Source organism: Scyliorhinus canicula, chromosome 20 (genome assembly GCF_902713615.1).
Source record: "Scyliorhinus canicula chromosome 20, sScyCan1.1, whole genome shotgun sequence".
NCBI classification, from domain to species: domain Eukaryota; kingdom Metazoa; phylum Chordata; class Chondrichthyes; order Carcharhiniformes; family Scyliorhinidae; genus Scyliorhinus; species Scyliorhinus canicula.
The window spans coordinates 11991569-12013429 of record NC_052165.1 but is presented as its reverse complement, the minus strand read 5'-3'; the positions used below and the strand labels follow the sequence as shown (position 1 = coordinate 12013429).

Below are 21861 nucleotides of genomic sequence, written 5' to 3'. Positions count from 1 at the left end.
TTATGGCCATGGCTCATACCGAGAAGCTGGCAGACGTGAGCAATCACATCCCGGGAAATACAAGGGCACCTCCAGTGTTGCCTTCCACTCATTTCTGGATAAGAGCACTGCCAGCGATACATTCACGGTTGGACCAATGCTCGTCAGTGAAGTGGTCCATGCTCACCAGCCTCTTAACCTTTAGAAACTCGATCCTCATGGCCTTGTGCCCTCCTTCTTTTCATCTGGATGAGAGTCATTAACAAGGTAGGGTTTTCTGCAACTTGTATCACCAACGCCTCCATGGATGTGTGAACGAATTGAAGCGATGCATTTAGTGAGCATGTCCTTTACAGGTTTCCCTTCATCTCAAAGACGGCAAGCCACAACAAATCCCTTCCCAGACATGGCATCCCCATCCCATTCCTTCCAGGTAAAGGATATCCTGGAGGACCGGAGATGGGTGTTCCTCCATTCATACATGTATGCATATAGAGACATTGCTCTTTGACCAGGGTGGTGAGAGTCATGTACAAGAGGCCTCCATCTGACACTATTCTGCTTGCCTCCACTACCCTAGAGACTCTATAGAGAGACCACTGCCTTGGCAGCAAAGAAAGACTAACCGCTTGAGCCTTTGTCAGCCAAAACGATTCATCCGGGAGGATGGAGATTTGGAGTCGCGAGATGGCTGCCATCCACCAGCTGCTTTTAGAGGTATTCACCTCTCTCCCTCCCTTTATCCCTGCCTCTGACTGCAGCCAATGGCAAATGGCACAGAATGAACAGCGACCGTGTTGGGATCACAATGTTATTGAGTCCCATGAGTCAGGAATAAACCTGCTGCAATGCGGGCTTCACCACAGATAGGAGAACACAACTGAGCATGAGCGATACCCGGTTGCCCCATAATTATTAGGAAGTCATTTCAGCTGACCAATTATGCTGACCTTGAATCCCCCCCCCTCCCCCTGAAAAGTTGCTCCTCCTACTGTGCGGGATCTCACTGACTGACTAACTGCATGGTCAAAGTCAGAATGGAAAAATGGTGCTCTTCACCTTTCAAACTCACTACACCACCTTCTAACCTCTCGCTGTCACAGCGTAATCTCTCCCCATCATCATAGGTCCACCCAATATCACCATTCCTTTCCCCTCTACCATGCTTGTACCTCCTTCCATTACCCTGGACCCTATCATGATCCACCTTCATTTGGCGTTGCTCCCCTCAGAGATGACACCCGTTGCCATCCTCTCGTCCACCTTTCCCCCTCCCAATGTCAAAACTATCTGTCTAGTCCTCCCCCCGATGGCACCTTCACATACCAGACACCCACCGTGGACCTGCCACCCTACTGCATGCCACGCCCCCCCCTCTCACTTTGACTATTCACTCTAATCATCGGTACCTTGAGTTAACCCCCAGCACCCCACTGAGCCCCCTCCCCAACCCCCACCACCACCTGCTCACTTCCCCGAACACTCGGCCTCACTTCCCCAGTAAGATTGCCTCGTGTATCCAGTCATTTCTCCACACTTCCACCCTCCCGTCGCACCTATTCACCCTCCCAGCCTTCATGTGCATCATGTTTCCAGCCTTGGCATTGCGTTTGTTACCAAGTGAAGTTACGCGAGGTCCCCAAGAAGGTGAAAGTAATTATCTCAAAGCTATGGAAGCGGTAAAGCTCGCTACTTGTACACAGTCGTAAAACTGCTGAACATTCTAAGTTCCCGCTGGTGGGGAACCTAATTTGGAGGACATTCTGGCGAGATTATCTTCTAATTAGCATGCATGAGATGGTAATGATCGCAAATAGGGTGCCGAACATTGCCGTCCGGAAACTTCATCCGCCTTTAACCCACCATCAAAATAGAGAGAACAAAATTCCAAACCAATTCTCCTCCAGCGGCAGACCAGCGTACACTCAGACAAGGTGGGGATGGGTGGTTGGGCCAAATTGCGAAGGGGGTGTTGTAATTGAAAATATGGAAAGATATGTCATTTGAAACATGGAAGTCTGGCAATACCTGATTTAAGAGAAACATGAGAGAATATAGGGGAAAAAACCCCATAAAGGGTTAACAGCAGCTGCCAGGAGAGGATCGTAAAATGCAGATAGCCTTGGTCAGGCAGGCTTAGCAAACAAAACAAAACAGGATTTTAGTATACAGCTATAAGTAATATTTCACACCTAATTAAATGAAGTTAATTGAAGTTAATTATTTTTAAGCGGCTGGAAAGGAATGGATAATTTTTCAGTTGAATTAGGTGACGAATGTTTAAAACAGGCAAGTCTTTCAAGTCATAACCAAGTGGATTTTAGCATACAGCTAAAGGCAATGTTTCACACCTTCACTGAAATTAACTATCTTAGTAAGCAGGTGGAAAAGAATGGATAAAGGTTCAGTTGAATTAGGCGACAATTCTAGGTGTGAAATTTTGCTAACATCAGGTAAATTAAAGAAAACTGGAGACAACATGTCTACGAGAACACAAATTAGGCCCAAATCAAAGTCAAAATTATGAGCTAGGGACACAATTCGATAATAAAACTACAGAAATGACGGGAACCAAAATTCACACCCTTATTGAAATCAACGCATTCTTGAACATCACAAAGGAAACAATGTAATCAGAGATCTATGGGCTGAGGTCATGCCCAAAATGAATACTTAGTCATGTTAGAAAAATTTAGATTAAAGGTACCTTTTACAATCCAAGTGAAATAAAAGTTACTTTACAATAAAGTTATAAAAACTTAATAACTGTTAGAAAAATATATAAACCCTGAGAAAGGGGCAGAGAAGCAGAGAAGGAACAAGAGAAGCAGAGTCAGCTTACAGTCAGCTCGGTCATGGGACAGAGCAAAGCAGCCGAGCTAAAACAGCTAATACATCTAAGGAAGACCAGAATGTAAAGAGGAGGCAGAAACAGCTCAGAGACAGCAAGCAGAGCCAGCTCTCACAGCTCGGTACATGGGAAAGATAGAGCATAGCAACCGAGCAGAACGGCGAATACATCTAAAGAAGACCAGATTTTAAAAAGAAGATTGATTGTCAAGTTGGGCCTGAAGGTCCCTTCAACCAACCAGAAGGATCCAGAAGCAAGATCTTTTTACTTTTCTGTAAAGACAGTGGTTGCAGCTTTTAAAAGAAAAAAATATAATAAAATAACTTAAAAGTTTTAACCTGAAACAGCGGTTATTCCTAAGCCTACTTTACTTACTTAGCAACGCAGGACCCAGGATATCGATGCTACTAAGTGGTAAGTAGGTAAAATTCTTCTATGAAGATATGGGTTATACCGGGGGATAATTTGAAAATATAGTTTGATCTGAATAGCACCACCTAAGTCTGCATAGGAGTCAGGGAGTGAGAATCCCTGTTCACCATTTAGAATGTCGGCATTTTTGGTATAGGGGGACTTCTAAGAATAGTGGTGAGTTTTCAACAACAGTGTTCAGACCAATATCCAGTCAGACAGGGGAGGGGGGGTTCGGGTTATACCAGGATCCAGTCAGAAACGATGAGGTGGGGTGTTCGGGTAAAGGGAAGGGGGGGCAAGGGGTCGGGTGGGGGAAGAGGTGTCAGACCAGACCGGAGGGGAGGATCACCTGGGGGGGGGCGTGTGTGTGCAGGGTGTCCTGTGCGAGGCTGCATCTGGATTTTTAAATAGTTACCATGGAGTTCGATGTGTGTTTTGCCTTCTAATTCTTTCAGAGTAACTATCGGGGTAAAACTGGTGGGACCATCTGCAGTTAGCAGTTTAAATTGCTTCTTTCAGATGTTCCCCAGCCCACGCAATTGTCCAGAGGAAGTTAGTATTTCTGGCCAATTGCCGGGTAAACCCTTATGTGAAAGCTTCCTCGGAACCAGGGCCGGGATTCTCCCCTACCCGGTGGGGCGGGGGGTCCCAGCTTAGCGGAGTGGCGCCAACCACTCCGGCATCGGGTCTCCGCACCTTTGGGGGCTAGGCCCGCGCCGGAGTGGTTGGCACCACGCTGACTGGCGCCAAAACCGGCGCCAACAGCCTTTGACGCCCGCCGCCCGGCGTCGGGACTGGCCGAAAGGCCTTCGCCTGACCGTCACCACAGGCGCATGCGCGGAGGAGGGGTCTCTTCCGCCTCCACCATGGCGAAGAAAAAGAGTGCCCCCACGGCACTGGCCCGCCCGCCGATCGGTGGGCCCCGACCGCGGGCCAGGCCACCGTGGGGGCATCCACAGGACCCCGGGTGCCCGCTCGCGCCGCCAATCCCGCCAGCACCAGAGTTGCTCTAATTCAAGCCGGCGGGATTGACCTGTCAGCGGCGGGACTTCGGCCCATCGCAGGCCGGAGAATCGCCGCGGAATGCACGCCGATCGGCGCGGCGCGATTCCCACTCCCGCCGATTCCCGGGTGGCGGAGAATTCCGGCCACGGCGGGTGCGGGATTTACGCCGGCCCCAGGCGATTCCCCGATCCTGCGGGGAGTCGGAGAATTCCGCCCTACGCCTATGATATTTTTTTCAGAAAATTCCACTCAGAATCTATAGAAGCATTAGCATCAAAATCCTTACAGGAAACCAAGAATTTTTTAACAGGTGAAGTATGTTAGACGGGATCGCCAGCAGGCTGGATAGCCCTCCAACTGATTCAGTAACCACTATTTATGACCATATTATTACTATTAAGGATATTTACTCACCAGAATAAGCCCGGAGATCAAAGATGATGTGCCTGTCAGAGCAACGTAGAATTTGGGTGTTAATGTATTCAAAAACATACTCACTGCAAAAAGAAAGAGAAAGATGCATTAACATTCATCTTCAAAGGCAAAAACAGTTCTACAGGAGTTAATAAAACTTATCATTCATCTTAAATTTCAATTTTATCCAATTATACTATCCGATCATTGCATAGAACATGTATATTTGTGTTACAGATTTCCATGTATTATCTTGTAATTTACAATTATAGATAGTTTTCAGAAAACAGTGCTTGTCTTAAGAGTTTAACTTCTGTGTAAAACAGATGTGTTAGCCAGAGTTCAAACATCATGTTCGTGAATTTGATTTCAGTTTTCCAAAGAATAAAGGCCTGGAACTAAGAATAAAACAGTCTCAATAGAGACAAAGCTGTGGAGATTATTGTAAAGCCCCAACTAATTCACTACTTCCTCCTCTGTGAGGAATGAAACCTGCTGTAAACTGACTGCAAACTGAGCAAACAACAACAGAGATTCAAGAAGAAAATCCACTATCACCTTCTCAGGGCAATTAGGGTTGGGCAACAAAACACCCATGTCCAGAGGATAATTTTTCAAAAATATTCGGCCTTATTTTTATATTCTTGATTTATCATGTGTATGAGGAGCAGGTACAGAAACATACAGAAAGGTACAGATCGATACAGAAAGGTATGGTGGAGAATCTTTCAAGCTGAGTCACAGAATTATTGATGCACAAACGTGCAACAGAACAAAATCTGGATAACAGCCATTACATTTATGGGTGAGAAGCATTTATCGTGAGCTTTATGATTTGTATATGTATTGAGCAGTGAAAGTTATTTTAGTAAATATTAAACACATTGCGCAAACAGAATTTGACCAGATGGTCTGCGGTAGTCTCATCTGGTCCTATACCTCCCAACCTTGCTATCGTCAGGTACACAGCCAGATACAAATATTATCCCACTCATGAGTTAAAACATCTTCGCTGCTTGAGAAATAGACTCTATCGTCCTCTGTTGAGTACCCACCGCCTATGCTTCAGTCAATGACGTACTCGGAATGCTTATGCAGTACAAGAGCAAAGCCGAAGACAACTCACTGACCACTTGCCATTTTGCTAAAGATGTACAGATAAACAGCATTTGCCTTTTAAAATGCACCCATGTGTAAACTCAGGTGAGAAGGTTGTAGTCATCTCAGATGGCCACCTGCAAATACCATGGGAATTATGGCCAACCCAGGATTCAGACAGACTCAGAGCTTCTGTGTGTATTTGCAACACAGATAGCTAGCCGCGATCAAACCCCCGCTTGTTTGCATTCTAATGGCCCATTTCCCCAGAACAAAAGAACTGTACTCAGGTAACCGATACAGGTACAGACTAATCGGCGCCACTCTCTTTACTCAGAGAGCCCAAACAGCCACGGTCAATGACCGCCAAGGGCACGCCCAGCCATCAAGGCACCCGCTCCTTTATTGGCCAAAATCGAAGGCAGTGATCGAAGCCTGTCGAATTATTGGATCCAAGTTAAGGACCGCCCCAAAGACCGCGAAATCCCAGAGGGATAAGAAGAGACACAGCCATGTGCTCGGTCTCTCTTGGATCTGGCCTATGCCAACCCATGTGCAGCATAACGGTAGCATTGCGGATAGCACAAATGCTTCACAGCTCCAGGGTCCCAGGTTCGATTCCGGCTTGGGTCACTGTCTGTGCGGAGTCTGCACATCCTCCCCGTGTGTGCGTGGGTTTCCTCCCGGGTGCTCCGGTTTCCTCCCACAGTCCAAAGATATGCAGGTTAGGTGGATTGGCCATGATAAATTGCCCTTAGCGTCCAAAATTGCCTTAGTGTTGGGTTGGGTTATGGGGATAGGGTGGAGGTGTTGACCTTGTGTAGGGTGCTCGTTCCAAGAGCCGGTGCAGACTCGATGGGCCGAATGGCCTCCTTCTGCACTGTAAATTCTATGATAACCAGACAGATAAGTTCAAGACCAACGATCGCTACCAGACGGATGAGCCCAGCAGAAACAGAGCCACTTCTTCTACCCAGCCACGCAAGATCCGGACAAAGGCCTTGTTCATCTGCATAGAGCGGTTGCCCTGAAGTTAAGTATAGGTTATTGTAGTTGTTAGGTGTAGTTTAACACTTGTTAGTGTTAGGTGTAGTGTTTTATGTTGCATGTCGAAGTAATCCTTGTGTGTAAATAAACCACCGTTGAACTTGAACTGCCTAACTGGTTGTGTGGTCCTTTGATCATTATCCGGTAAAGCCTTGCGGTGGTATATTTTGATACCTGGCGACTCTAAGAGCATCATCATTAATTGGCAACAATACTCCGATGCCAATGGGCAACAGGTTACAAAGGTAAAAGGGCCATTTCATGTCAGGAACTCCTGATATTACTGAATACAAACGAGTGAACCGAGGAGAGCTAGAGGGCGGTGCAGTGGTAATGCCATTTAACTAGTAATCCAGAGGCCCAGCCAATGTTCTTGGGTCAGGGGTTGGACCCCCTCCCTCATAATATTTACAACATGACTGGTTATTTTCAAAAAGTTTTAACCTCGATACACCTTTTAAATATTCCAAAGTGTAAACCACTCAGGCAATAACAAGTGTCCAGCAAAGTTGACTCAAATGCATCAAATATAGTTCTGAAGAATGACCTTCAGCAAAGATCTTTGTGTGATCAAATGCAAACTATAAACTATATTACTAAGCAGTTTACAAATGACACAAATCCTTCTGCTTCTTGCCATTATTGACTGCTTCACAATCATAGCACCACATCAACAATCTAGATTTTGATTTGATTTATTGTCTTGTGTGAAGAGGTACAGTGAAAAGTATTGTTCTGCGTACAGTCCAGGCAGATCGCTCCATACATGAAAAAACATAGGACATAGATGAATACACAATGTAAATACACAGGCATCGGGTGAACCATACGGAGTGTAGTACTACTCGGTAGAGAAGGTGTGTGAATAGGTCAGTTCAGTCTATAAGAGGGTCATTCAGGGAGTCTGGGGTGGGAAGATGCTGATTTTGAATCCGTCAGTGCGTGTTCTCAGACTTATAGGGAGTACACAATAAATGGGAGTATATTGAGAGGTAGATGAAGTGAGAGATCTTGGCATACAAGTACACAGGTTCCTAAAGGCAGCAGTTCAAACAGAAGAGGTTGTAAAAAAAAAGGCATATGGAATGCTCTCCTTAATTTAAAGAGGTATAGAATTTAAAAGTAAGGATACAATGTTGAAATTGTATAAAACACGGGTGAGGCTACAGCTGGAGTATTGTGCCCAGTTCTGATCACCACATTACATCAGGGCAGAACGGTAGCACAAGTGAGTAGCACTGTGGCTTCACAGCGCCAGGGTCCCAGGTTCAATTCCCCGCTGGGTCACTGTCTGTGCAAAATCTGCACGCTCTCCCCATGTCGGGGGGGTTTCCTCCGGGTTCTCCGGTTTCCTCCCACAGTCTAAAGACGTGCAGGTTAGGAGGACTGGCCATAATAAATTGCCCTGAGTGGCCAAACAAAAAGTTTAGGAGGGGTTATTGGGTTACGGGGATAGGGTGGAAGTAGGGACTTAATGTTGAGTAAGGGCTTAAGTGGGTCAGTGCAGACTCAATGGGCCGAATGGCCTCCTTCTGCACTGTATGTTCTATGTACAGGAGGAGTGTAACTGCTCTGGAGAGAGGCAGTGGAGGTTTATAAGGATGTTGTCAGGGCTAGGAAAGCCTAGCTACGAGGAGAGATTGGATAGATTGGGCGTATTTCCCTTGGAACAAAGAAGGCTACTTGATTGAGGTGTACAAAATTATGAGGGGAAGAATGAGTGGACAGAAGTGTAGAGGGGACATGAGGGTAGCAGGTGTCTGGAATTCACTGCCTGAGTTGGTGGTGGAGGCAGGGAGCATAAACTCTTTTAAAAAGTACCTGGACCTGCACCTTGTGCTGTAAGCTACAGGGCCATGGACCGGGTTCAGGAAGGTGGGATTAGAAAGGGCTACTGGGTGTCCTTGGACTAGCATGGACAAGATGGGCCGAATGGCCTCGTGTGCTGTAACGTTTCTATGGTTCAATGGTTCTACCTCACCCAAATGGTTATTCCTTTGTTTGAGCTTAGGTACTGAAGTCTGCAGGCTATTTGACCTCACGTTCAACATCAATACCCAATGCTACCCTCGCTTGATCCCAAGACAAGAGGTGCTGCATTGGTCACTGAAACGTATCAAAGGAGCAGGAAGCATAGATAAAATTTCCTTGTCCTTATACAGGGGTTGAGGCCACTTACAACATTACAATGAATGTCAAATTATAGATCTGATGTGGAGATGCCGGCGTTGGACTGGGGTGAGCACAGTAAGAAGTCTTACAACACAGGTTAAAGTCCAACAGGTTTGTTTCAAACACGAGCTTTCGGAGCACTGCTCCTTCCACATTAAAGAACAGAAGCAGAATACAAAAACCTTTCCAGGCTGCAAGTAGCTGTAAATCCAGGCAATATTCATCAACAGTAAGTACATTCTGCTCAATTTACAAAGCTTCACATTGAAACTTTCTGCGCTAAATGCCCCGGAGATGGTGTACTGGCCCCGTAACCTTACTGTCACAAATTCTATCCATGTCTAAATCCGCAACATTGCCTTTATCTGCTTCATCCCCTCTAATTTGCTGCTGTAACCTGCACCCATGCTGCTATTACCGCCAGATATGATTATTCGAAAGTTCCCTTGTATGTACTCCAAAATACCACCCTCCATAAACGTAAGGTAATCCAATGCTGTGCTGCCTGTGTCCTAATAGGAACTTCTTGACTAGCAGCATTTTGAAGATCTGATGCAACTTGGCCATGGTTGAGTGACACATCGATAACATTTGTCCAGGCAAACCAATTACCCTCTTAGGGCAAACTGACTGTGTTTGGCCTCGCTCTCTCTCATAGACGTGTTGCTGCAGCGGCCCACGGTTCAGTTTCTTCCTGCCAGATGCCGGCCACAGCTGCAGCTTTCTGCCTCTTCCCTGCTCTCTGGGACCCAGTAGATGATCGCTATCATCTTGTGAACCCTGAGCTAGTAAGAAGTTAAAAGGTATAAATTGAGCAAAATAATGAAGGAGCCTGAAGGTAACACTTGCACGTGTTTAATATGATTTATCAAACTTTAAGATTTGAAAAGGGAACTTTTAAAAACAAAATCTCAACATTCGTTTCAGAGTCAATTGTTCCCATTGCAGACCAACTTTACACAACGGATTTAAAACTGCCACCACCTCATTGTCAACACAAGGGGGCACTGGTGACCCAAGCTGTGTGGGGCAAAATAATTCTCAGGCCATTCCTTCCAGGCAGTTTACCAGAGTAAGATGTCGCTCAAAAATGTGACAGAAGCCAACAAACTTTCAGTTTAAACATGGGCAACGCTTTACACTCTAATATACCAGGCGCATTACCAAAGTGCATAACCAGCAGTTTCAATAAAAAATAGACAACTTCCCACATTAATTTATACTGTAACCCGATTATGCAATGTCCTGAACATTTGGAGTAACATCCAGTTATGTGTTCAGCTTCAGGCTGAAAGTTCATAATGCTAGCCCCACCTACAGATCAAGCAAGTGCCATTGTGTAAGTCCTTCGACAAGGCCTCCTTAGTCAACCGCTGTAAGTTCAGAACAATATTTTCCTAATGAATTTTAAGTATCGCCCAGCAGATCTTCCACCTTAAATGCAAACTGCGCTGATTTATTCTCCATTACCCGATGTTTTTTTTTAAACTTTAAACGAAGACCATGACTTCCTTCTTCATGACTATATGTTGAGGAGCACTTAAATTGCCTTTGCAGCCTCATAATATTAGTTCTACCAGTCAATATTATCCCAGTACCTGCTGCATACTTGAGTCTGAATTTTCGCAATGATGGAAAGCTTCTCTGAAAATGGCAAACGAGCTGAACCATCAGAGGTCCCGTCCCCAAAGACGGCACCGAACACATTCACGGAGTCGGGAATGGGGTGGTGTCACGTTTCGTGTATGCGCATTTCACAGCAGCAACCGGCCATATAAATAAGCAGTTACCTCCATTCTTTAGCGTGACAGTTGTGTGCAGATTTGATCTGATAGAAGGTCAGAACTTTGTATATTCACTTGGATAGCCAGGGTACCCTTCTGGATCTGATCTCCGGACAATTGTGGGGAAGGTCGGATGCCCTTTAAGGTCAGGCACCCTTTGGAGGCAAGCCAGGCGCCTTCTGAGATTCATAAAAGTAGGTATAAATGTGTGTAGAAAGAGCACAAACTGTGAAGGTCATTAGAACTGTCAAAAGCAACTGTCAAAAATGTCAAGATGGACTGTCAAGGGAAGCTGTTGAAACAAATTGTCAAATGTATCACGGTGCATTGTCAAAGGGAGCTGTCAAGACTTTTAAAATCCCTGCACTTTAACTTTGAAAAACAGTCTGGAATGTTAAAAAAAAAGACTGCTTGCAATTTCACTCTGTGCCTTTGGACTACCATTACTGATCAGTGCTGCAGGACAGATTTCACAACTGTCTATTATTACAATAATTTCAGTTATTTGACAATTCCTCAGTGGTTATGAACTCTTTGTAGTGGGACTATGAATTCCAATGTTAGTTTTTAATAAAGGATTATTCAATTGTGTTAAATATTTGTTATTATAAAGGATAATGTAGTTGAAAGAATGCAAATATAGTAAATGGATTTTTATAAATGGGAGTATTTAAAAAAAAAATAAAGTCTGCAATAGATACTTGGAACTTGATTTTAGTTACTCTCGGCAAGGGTCCTCAGGTCTTCCCAAGATGAATGCTGGCTAAGTTAACATGGTAGGTGCGAGGGCAAAAAGTGATGGCTGGGAGGCATGGGTTGCCATGAGTTGCGACTAAGTTTACATAGGGCGATAAAGGGCCATGAGAGTGGGTGGGGCAAAGGTTGTCATGGAGGGTATAAGGAGCCATGATAGTGGGTAGAAGGATGTAGGTTGGCATGGAGGGCGAGGGGGCATGCGGGTGGGTAAGGAACATGAGGTTGCATGTTGCATGGGCTGGCATGGATGGGGCATGGTGGGTGCAAGGGGTGAGGGCAGGAGGGCTGTTTTATGTTTCTCTCTTTCTTTTCTGGCTTTGATACTCATCTCGGTATTTGACAGCCTTCGTACTTATTCAGGAGTCTTCCATGGAACACCGTCATCCCAGATCGAAAATCTGACATGTTGGGCCACTTTCTCTTGTGTTGAGTTTGCAGAGCGGGTAAAAGTCTTGACTCTGCGCTCCCCACCAGAGAGCGAAAATCCAGGCCTTGCATTTCATACCCAAAAGCTTCCAATTCAATTAGTTGGTTCAAGATTTCAGTATTTCTCTGTGATGGACTGAGCAAGTTAATAGAAGACAGCTAACGTAAAGTTTCATATCATGTGGACCTATCGATAAAAGATGGTTCATGGATTGCATCTTATCTCTGATTTAATTAACTGTTCCAATTAAGCACAGTTCAATTGGTGGTCTTCATCTACAGAAACACCTTTTTGTCAGTGAATATTTATGTTGCAATACAGCAATCATCTGAACGATGACCCCCGTTATGGGTAACCCATGATGAACCATACTGTCATAAAATAAGAAAATAGGAAGATTCCCTGGAGTAGATAATTTGAGAGATTGTTTGTAGTACTAACTAAGCAGCATCATAGTGGGATACAAATTATGTAATTAACGGGAGGAGCCAGGTCTGTCTGTAGTTTTGCAGTCTGCTAGAAGTGTTTAAGTTGAACAGCAGTTTTGCCAAATGCCGTCAGGTTGAACAGAAGTCTGACAAGACAGAAGGATTTTCAGGTCGTTCCTAAAAGGGTCTCTCTCTCTCCAAAGGTCTGCACAGAAAAACAAGAAAACTTGTTCTGTTAACTTTATTTAGAAGTGGCATTTCAACTGTATTGGAGATTGCTCAATTGGAGTTACTAGCAGGTATAGATAGTAAGTTTTTCCTTGTGTTTAAGAACTGTCTAACTGATAATTGTAAAGCTATTTTCTTTGATGTTAATGCGGTTAATTCTGTATTTAAATTAAAGTTTGTTTTAACTTAAAGATGCCTTTTGGTCATGTCACCACCCCTGGGGTGAAGTATCCTTTCCTCAGTTCTACAAATTGAAAAACAGTATTTGGGATTCTTGTCCGATATTCTAACAATGGTTGGGGTTTGGTCTAAGATTTTTAAAAAAATTTAGAGTATTCAATTCTTTTTTCCAAATTAAGGGGCAATTTAGCGTGGCCAATTCACCTACCCTGCACATCTTTTTAGGTTGTGGGGGTGATACCCACGCAGACACAGGGCGAATATGCAAACTCCACACGGACAGTAACCCGGGGCCGGGATCGAACCCGGGTCCTCGGCGTCGTGAGGCAGCAGTGCTTTTTAAAAAAAAATTAATTTAGCATACACAATTCATTGTTTTAAATTAAGGGGCAATTTAGCTTGGCTAATCCACCTAGCCTGCACATCTTTTGGGTTGGGGGGGCGAGACCCACACAAACATGGGGAGAATGAACAAACTCCACACGGACAGCGACCCAGAGCCGGGATCGAACCTGGGATCTCGGTGCCGTGAGGCAGCAGGGCTAACCCACTGTGCCACCATGCTGCCCTGATGCAGCAGTGCTAACCACTGTGTCACCATGCTGCCTGTGCTCTGATATCTTAACAATAGTTACTTCTTTTATTTACTATAAGAAACAGGAAACGTTACTGACATGAGTTTGAAAAGAAGGCTGATCAATTTGCTCTGTAAAAGATTGTGCCAAGTGCGTGTAGGAGAGCGTGTGGCACATCTCACACAGGAGTGGTGTAGCCCCAATTTAGTCAAATACTACTACAGATTCTTCAGTATTTTGCAATTATATTGGTATGATTTTGCTTCACAATATCCCGGATTACATGCCAATGCATCTTGAATAGATTCATGGGGCATCCCTCACTTTAGAAGAATGCAAAAGAGGAATTCAACAGACCGGTGCATGAAATTCCCCAGGGTCAGATGATTTTATTGCCAATTACAACTAGTCAGCAGTTCCCCGCTCCTTTACAAAATGGTTTATGCAGCTTGAGAAACAGAAACAATACCCAATAAAGAAAGTCTTTAATTCAAGAATTTCACCAGGAGCATGCAGGTCGATGCTGAAAATCCCCCTGGTGGCCTTGGAGTGAGCTTGATTAAAAATGATTTGTGAGATTTCCAACAAAAACAAATGAAAGTTTTCCCTCGAAAGCCTGCAATGTGGAGGAAGGGCAGAACGCCGAGAAAGCTTCTGTGTAATAACTTCGACGTTAAAGGTTGATTCTGAAATCTTAGGCTGTTTTGGAATAAGCACGTTAAAAAATAAGGAGCCGAATTTCCCGGTCTCCCAGCTGCGTGTTTCATGGCGGCGCGCCTCTCTATTCCCGCTGCTTGTCAACGGGCTTTCCCATTGAAGCCACCCGCGCCGTCGGGAAACCCGAGTGCGTGGGTGCATTGTCGGTGGGAAAAGAGAATCGCAACAGCCGGAGAAATCCGGCCAAGGTATTGCGAACATATACTGGTTGCTGAATTTACCTACTCGAGGAGAGTCCATGCACCTCAAATGCAGTTTACAGTATGTGAAGCTTTGTGAAGTTTTAACCATATGAAGCAACTACATGAACACATTTTTTTTTTAAAATGTCTCCCGCGACAAAAAAAGATTATTCTCTCCATTTTTTCTCCTTGTATTCCAAACCCCTTCACCACGGGAAATAAATCTCTTCCAAGACAAAACTCTGGAAAAGCAGGTAAATTAGCTTTGTTACTCTTGGTCTGATTCCTATTGAAATCAATGGCTGACGCTGTTTTACGCCGCACTGGTCTTGTATGGGATGCGGTGGAATTTATATTTGTCGATGGCTGCAAGAGGAAAGGGAAGCGAGTTGACTGAAGGCTAAATCTGTTGAGAAGCAGAAATTTTTTACATTCCATCATCTATTGCGGGTGATTAAACAGATTAATCCAATTGATCCCAAAGTTAAATAATGATGCCACCCCTGACCTGTGTTCATTTAGACCGATGAACATGCAGCTGCCAATGACGTGAAGCAAATGCCTCATGCCCCAAACTCAGGTTGTTCATGTAGTCCCTTCATGTAATGTTAAAACTTCACAAAGCTTTTCATACTGTAAACTGCCTTTGAGGTGCACTGACCCTCATCGAGTAGGTAAATTCAGCATCCAGAATGTGCTTTCAATATCTTACAGCTTTTCTGTGGGTTTCTTGGAGAGGTCAGTGACTTCCTGTTCTTCTTTGATTAATAAATGAGGGGCGGGTCCTTCCGGCTGTTCATGCCGGCGGGATCCTCTGGTCACACCAATGGTGCACCCCTGCCACAGGTTTCCCGGCAGCATGGTTGTGGGAGGGATTCAATGAGCAATCCCATTGACCTGCAGGACCAGGAGATCCAACCGCCGGCCCACCTCCTGCCGCCAAGAGAAACACCGCGGGGCGGCCACGCCGCGGGACGGCCAAAGAATTCAAGATGTTTACCATCCACATGAAGAAACAGGCAAGATCTCATTCATGTTTCATTCAAAAGATGGCATCCTCAACAATGCAGCACTCACTAAGTACTGTAGAGTTAAGTGACATGTTGGAAGACATGAAAGACATCATAAACTATGTATATCAATTTTTTTTTCACTTATTTAAAAGCGAACTTAGCTGACCACAATATGGCTGCCACAAGTTGCCTGATGTTTGGAATTGTAAAGTGACCACAAAGGCATTATATGGATCGCACAAGATATATGTCCTGACATGTTGCTCATGGAATCTTAACACCTGATAATGTCGAGGTCCATTTCAAAATGGAACTATTGAAAGGAAATGGACGTAATTTGTATCTTTATAAACTTACCCCTCTATTGGAGTCCTATGGTCTACCAAGACAATAACTACCGCGACAGGGTTCCCAATGTGAATAATTATTCTTTCAGAGGCTAATGAGTAGGACGCTCTAAGTCACAAAACAAAAGCCAGACCCAGATAAACATCAATTTTTATGAAATCACTGCATCAATCATCTTTGTGACCTCTTCGAAAAAGTATATCAAGTTAGTGAGGCATGACCTCCTCTTCACAAAACCATGCTGCCTCTCACTGATACGTCCATTTGCTTCCAAATGGGAGTAGATCCTGTCTCGAAGATTTATCTCCAGTAATTTCCCTACCACTGACGTAAGGCTCACCGGCCTGTAGTTCCCTGGATTATCCTTGCTACCCTTCTGATCTAAAGGTTGTTGGAATAAGCGGCACAGACTATTTTTAAAACAAAAAAAAATGCTGATATGGACAGATGGTGAAAGAATAAAGGGGTTACGTTTTGCTCTCTCTCCTGCCTGTAACACAAGTTCAAATAAGCATTTATCAACGACAGACTTCAGGAAATAATTTTAAAACAAAGGCTGGTTTGCATTGCAAACTTGCATTCTTTTGTCCTATAATACCAGGTCCTTTATCCACTTATGAACTGCATTATACTACCCAGATCAATGCTACTTACTCTAGAAATCTGGCCAAAATTGAACAAGATACATTAAGTGTCACTAGACAGAGAATGGCCTCTACTAAAATAACAGTGTTGCTCAAAAATAAATGCTCTTCTACTCTTGCTTCCTGCTGCGTTTTTAAACCATAGATTACATTGGCTTCCAGTATCTCCTAATAGGCGCACGGTCAGGAATAACAGAACACGACCAGATACTGCACATCAGGCCAAGAGCATTCTCTTACGAAAGAAGGATAATCAGATTCAAAGCTTTCACTGTAAGATATGCCATTATCAATCCTAACATAAATATCGCTTGTTCCATTCAAAACAAAAAGAACAAAGAAAAGTACAGCACAGGAACAGGCCCTTCGGCCCTCCAAGCCCGTGCCGACCATGCTGCCGGACTAAACTACAATCTTCTACACTTCCTGGGTTCGTATCCCTCTATTCCCATCCTATTCATGTATTTGTCAAGATGCCCCTTCCGTCAATGTTGAAAGCTCCTAAAAGGAAGAAATTCAAATCACATTCCTAATCATTTAAACAGAATGTGTCTCAATTGGAAAATTTCAATGGGCCGGAATTTGTTGTCAAGATAACAAGATAGGGGCTAATTATGCTCACTGATATTTATGCATAAATGGTACAGCAACAAATGGACAAGGAGCAGATGTACAATTAAATGCTAATATCCAAACAGTGACGTCCAAGTTGTGCTGCTGTGTCTTTAACTTCACAGAAACAGAAACTCACTGCCTGCGTCACCACTGACTGGCGTTAAATGGTGTGAGGTTGCTATACTTGCACGGTGGATACAACCGAATCCAGCCGCAGATATTTAATTACAAGGGTAAATACCCTTTTAGCGATGTGATAAGTGTTAATTACTTCTGATCGACATCCATGGTGCCAAAAATTAACAATCAGAAGAGCGATGCCTCATTCTTTCAAGTTTTCAATTTGCTGAGATTTTTAAAAGTTGAAAAGTTTTCAGACTGCTCCATTTTTCTCTTTTTCTCTCTCCTAATCACATTTTTCGCATTTTGTTTCTCTCTCTGTACCCGAATGAACATGAATCCGCCCACTCTCTCCATATCAGTCCTTTCTCGGTTTATTTCCCAACCCTTAATTCTCACTGATTAATGAGATCCCCTCTTGGCTGCCCTGCCCATGCAGATCCCTGTCACCCTTGTGGTGCCATTATCAGCTCACACATTCAGCAGCTTCGTGGGGAAAGATCGTTTGAGCGGAAGGGTGCAGGGGAAGTCTATTTAATGGCAGGACGCCGATAGATTCCCTAATGCGACAAAATCAGGCTCATTAACTCCGATCCAAGCCGCCTCCTCCCTCACAGTCCTGTATTGCTTCATCCAAGAAGAAAAGATTATCAAGCCTCGGTCTACAGAAATATAACGGCCAGGCGGCCAGTGGTTGAATTCCAGCCTTGGGTAACTATCTGTGTGCAGTTTGTACATTCTCCCCGTGTGTGCATGGGTTTCCTCCCACGGTCCAAAGATGTGTAGGTTAGGTGGATTGGCCATGATAAATTGCCCCTTGGTGTCCAGGGATGTACAGGTTGGGTTACAGGGTTACTGGGTATAGGGCGGAGTGGATCAGTGCAGACTCGATGGACGAAATGGCCTCCTTCTGCATTGTAGGGATTCTATAACAAGGACCTTTTAGGGTGTGCAAAAGACTCTAAAGTTAAAAACACCAGTTGCTATAATGATGTGCCAAAGGTATATTATTTGGGTGGCACACTAACACAGTGGTTAGCATTGTTGCTTCACAGCGCCAGGGTCCCACGCTCGATTCCCAGCTTAGGTCTCTGTCTGTGCAGAGTTTGCATGTTCTTCCCGTGTCTGCGTGGGTTTCCTTTGGGTGCTCCGCTTTCCTTCCACAAGTCCCGAAAGATGTGCTGTTAGGTAATTTGGACATTTTGAATTGTCCCCCGGTGTACCTGAACAGGCGCCGGAATGTGACGACTAGGGGCTTTTCACAGTAACTTCATTGCAGTGTTAATGTAAGCCTACTTGTGACAATAAATAATATTATTTGTTGTCCATCCCTAATTGCCCTTGAACTGAGTGGCTTGCTTAGAGACCAGTTAAGAGTCAACTGCAGTGCTGTGGGTCTGGAGTCACACGTCGGCCAGACTGAGTAAAGGACACCGGATTTCTGTCCACAAAGGATATTCGTGAACCAGATGGGTTTTTGCAACAATTGATGGCGGTTGTCATGGCCACCATTACTGAGACTCGCTGTCCCTTCCAGATTTATTAATGGAATTCAGATTCCAGCAGTTGATGTGGTGGGATTTGAACACATGTCTCCAGAGCATTAGCCCCGGCTTCTGTATTACTAGTTCGGTGATGTGAGCGCACACCCATTTCTTCTCCCCTAACCATCTTCTCTTCAAGCAATAGACACAGTTGGCTAACAAACAGGACCATCATCATCCTAAACGCTCTTGCAGTAATCCGCTATCAAGCGAGTCAAATAGAAAACTCACCTGCTCCAGCTGAACACACTGTAATTATCTGTGAACTGCTGAAGCAACACTGGTAGCACTAGCCAAACATGATGCATGACAATTTAGCAGATTAAAACTACAGAGGAAGCTGGCACGAATGGAGTGATTTAATAAACTGGGTTCTGGACAAACAAATACATCAGTTTTGTGTAATACATGAAACAGTTCAGCTGGCTGCTGACAACAAAGCCTCTTTTTTTGCCTTTGGCCTATTCCAATTTCGTCAACTTAAAAGGCTTGACAATTTACCGCACTAGCATTTAGCATTTGCAACAGGCGTCACTTCCACACACTCGCAGTATACCAAACCTTCTGCGGATTTTGCTTTGGCTTTAGCTTCATGGATAGACAACAATTTAGTTCATTATCTTATTTGAACTCACTCAGCATAACTAAACCCGTAAGAGAATCAGTTACCAGCCAACAGATCCAGCCATCATCATTTATTTTCCCATGAAAAGCTGGCAAGTATTATTTACACATTTTATACACAGTTTTGAATTATTATGTTTGCAGACAGCAATATATACTCTGACTCCAGAAGCTACACCTAAAACTAACATACCTTTGCTCTAACCCTTTGTTCAACATCAAAAATCAAACAGGAGAATGCAGAACCACATTATTTGGTCCAAACAGTTTATCTTCCCCAAGTAAAACATTTAAATGCCTACTTAGTCACTATTACATTATATTTGTGCCACCAGATTATTTTTGGTACAAGAAATTAGAAGATTAACCATCAACAGGTCTGTAGGCTTGTCCTTACAAGTCTGCTAAACACAGCAAAGATGGACTTGCCTGATCCACTAATGTAGAAGCTGTGAAGGTTTTTTTTTCACTGATTCTTGGTTAAGGCACAGACTGTAAAGGAAAACGGGGGTCTCAAGTACACTGTGATTGCTGAAGAATTCACTAAAGGTGAAAATGAAAGGAATTATTCACACTGGGTAAGTGACGGGAGGAGGGCATGCAGGGAAACAGAATCCCAGGTAAGTCAGGTCAAAAGGAAAGGTCTCAAGCTGTTTCTTGGTGTCAGGGGTCTGAGTTATAAGGAATGATGAGAGAAACATGGGTTTTTCAGCCTAGAATGTACAATATCTGTGAGGGAAGAGTTTAAAAGATTGTTCAGAGCATAGAAGAGGCTGACATGAAAGTTTACTTTGAATTAATTGGAGTGGAACAAAACACACAAGTTCAAACCAATAAAGGGTAACTTTGGGACTGATATCAGGAAAATCTTCTTTATAATAATTATCATTATTACTGTCACAAGTAGGCTTTCGTTAACACTGCAATGAAGTTACTGTGAAAATACCCCAGTCGCCACATTCCGGCCCTGCTCGGGTACACAGAGGGGGAATTAAGAATGTCCAATTCACCTAACAAGCACATCTTTGGACTGTGGGAGGAAACCCGGAACACCCTACGAAGGTTCCAGATTCCATCAATAGCCCTTGTTTAATGAGTTGATGTCAGCTGGGGCAGCCCTGGGAGTATTACATCTGTAGTTAGCAACTAAAGCCCTCAGCAGAAAGAAACAGTCAGGGTTTTTGCTACTGATCCATATGTAGTGGCCTCTGCTAATGTTCACGTGTGGACAGGAACAGTATTGACTCTGCTGCCTCCCATGATGAACTAGCTTTCCAACAGAAATTCAGAATGGTGACTTCAGAAATAACTCCACTGGTAAGAACCTTTGCTCCGACCAGCTAATTAGCGCCTGATCAGCAACATCCATAATGCAGAAGGATAAAGTGAACCAAAGAAGCTTCAAAGAATGAAAGTAAAGGTGAAGAAAACTAACCAGAAGTCAAATCTCTCCCCTTTCCTGCGCTGCACTTTAATCATGCAATTTACTGTCAGCTGCCGTTAAAATGGTGAGTAATGCCTGCCCGTCTATTTGAACCCAAGAAATAGAGTCACAGGGGCTGGACTGCCATCATAATTTATAGACAAGTACACTGAAGAATAAATGTATTTTTCAAATTATATTTAATATTTTAGTGCTCCTGCCTTCTTTAATAACTTCCCTATAAAGTCTCAGTGCTTTTCATTAGATTTAAACGTATTTGTAATGAAGTGTGGGAGGGAACAACTAGGCATTAAAATTGTTTTAAAGCATTGCATCACATTGGTTTGAAAGTGGGATTGTGTCCTGCAGTGAAGATGCCACATTACAAAATGCCACTGCTGCTGTAATTGGAAACAAGCAAATCTGTGGACATGGAAGGGCTGGATTTTCAAACAGGGTTGGAAACCTGAAACCTAGATGAATCCAAGGTCTTGACTTCATGCCTGAACCAAGTCACTGTAACACCGCTATTTTTAAACATAAATAGGGTGAGCTCGGTTGTCCAATTTTAGGAACCAATCGCCCTTTGGAGGCAGGAGCTGCCTGTTCTGTGCCAGTGGCAAAGGCAGGAGGCAGCCATGTTGGGGACTGCTGCTGGCTTGCCGAGTAGTGCAGGCAAACCATGAAAAGGCTCAGGAGGATAAAGGTGGCACAAAGTCACAAAGGTCGAAATACAGCACTCAACCCAGGGCTAGTTTGACCTCTCAAATTACAGAAAAGGTACACATGGAAACATATCCTTTTGCTCCTTGGCAACCCTGTCAGCTACGGAATTTCAGGCAGTGGAGAAATACATTCGACAATAACAGAGCAGAGGAGAAAGGCTGTTAAAGGGGTTAAACGTGGCATTAAAGAGGGGTTAAAGAGCTCCATGCCATGGTCTGCTCTTCTTGCTCCATGGGGAGACATGGAACATTTCCAGTTCCCAGGACCAGCATGTGTGCAGGAAGTGTCTCCAACTGCAGCTCCTGGAAGCCCAGGTTTCAGAGCTGGAGCGGCGTCTTGGGACACCGTGGAGCATCCGCGAAGCGAAAGTGCTGTGGATAACACATACAGAAAGGTGGTCACACTGCAGGCTCAGACTCCACAAGCAGGTGGGAATGGGTGACCACCAGACAGAACAAGAGGACTAGGCAGGCAGTGCAGTGGCTATTCCCCTGCAAAACAGATATGCTGTTTGAATACTGCTGAGGGGATGGCCTCTCAGATGATA

The 21861-nt window shown here is 44.2% G+C and overlaps 1 protein-coding gene across 9 annotated transcripts in view; it reads right to left on the bottom strand.

The window, feature by feature from the left end:
• The window catches only part of LOC119954680 (suppressor of tumorigenicity 7 protein homolog), a 207832-nt gene that overhangs the window by 80435 nt on the left and 105536 nt on the right, over positions 1 to 21861 (bottom strand). For all 9 annotated transcript variants that reach the window (XM_038780146.1, XM_038780137.1, XM_038780139.1 and 6 more), the window contains one exon: positions 4664 to 4746. In XM_038780146.1, the coding sequence (XP_038636074.1) occupies positions 4664 to 4746 (83 nt within the window). The remainder of the gene's footprint in view (positions 1 to 4663; positions 4747 to 21861) is intronic.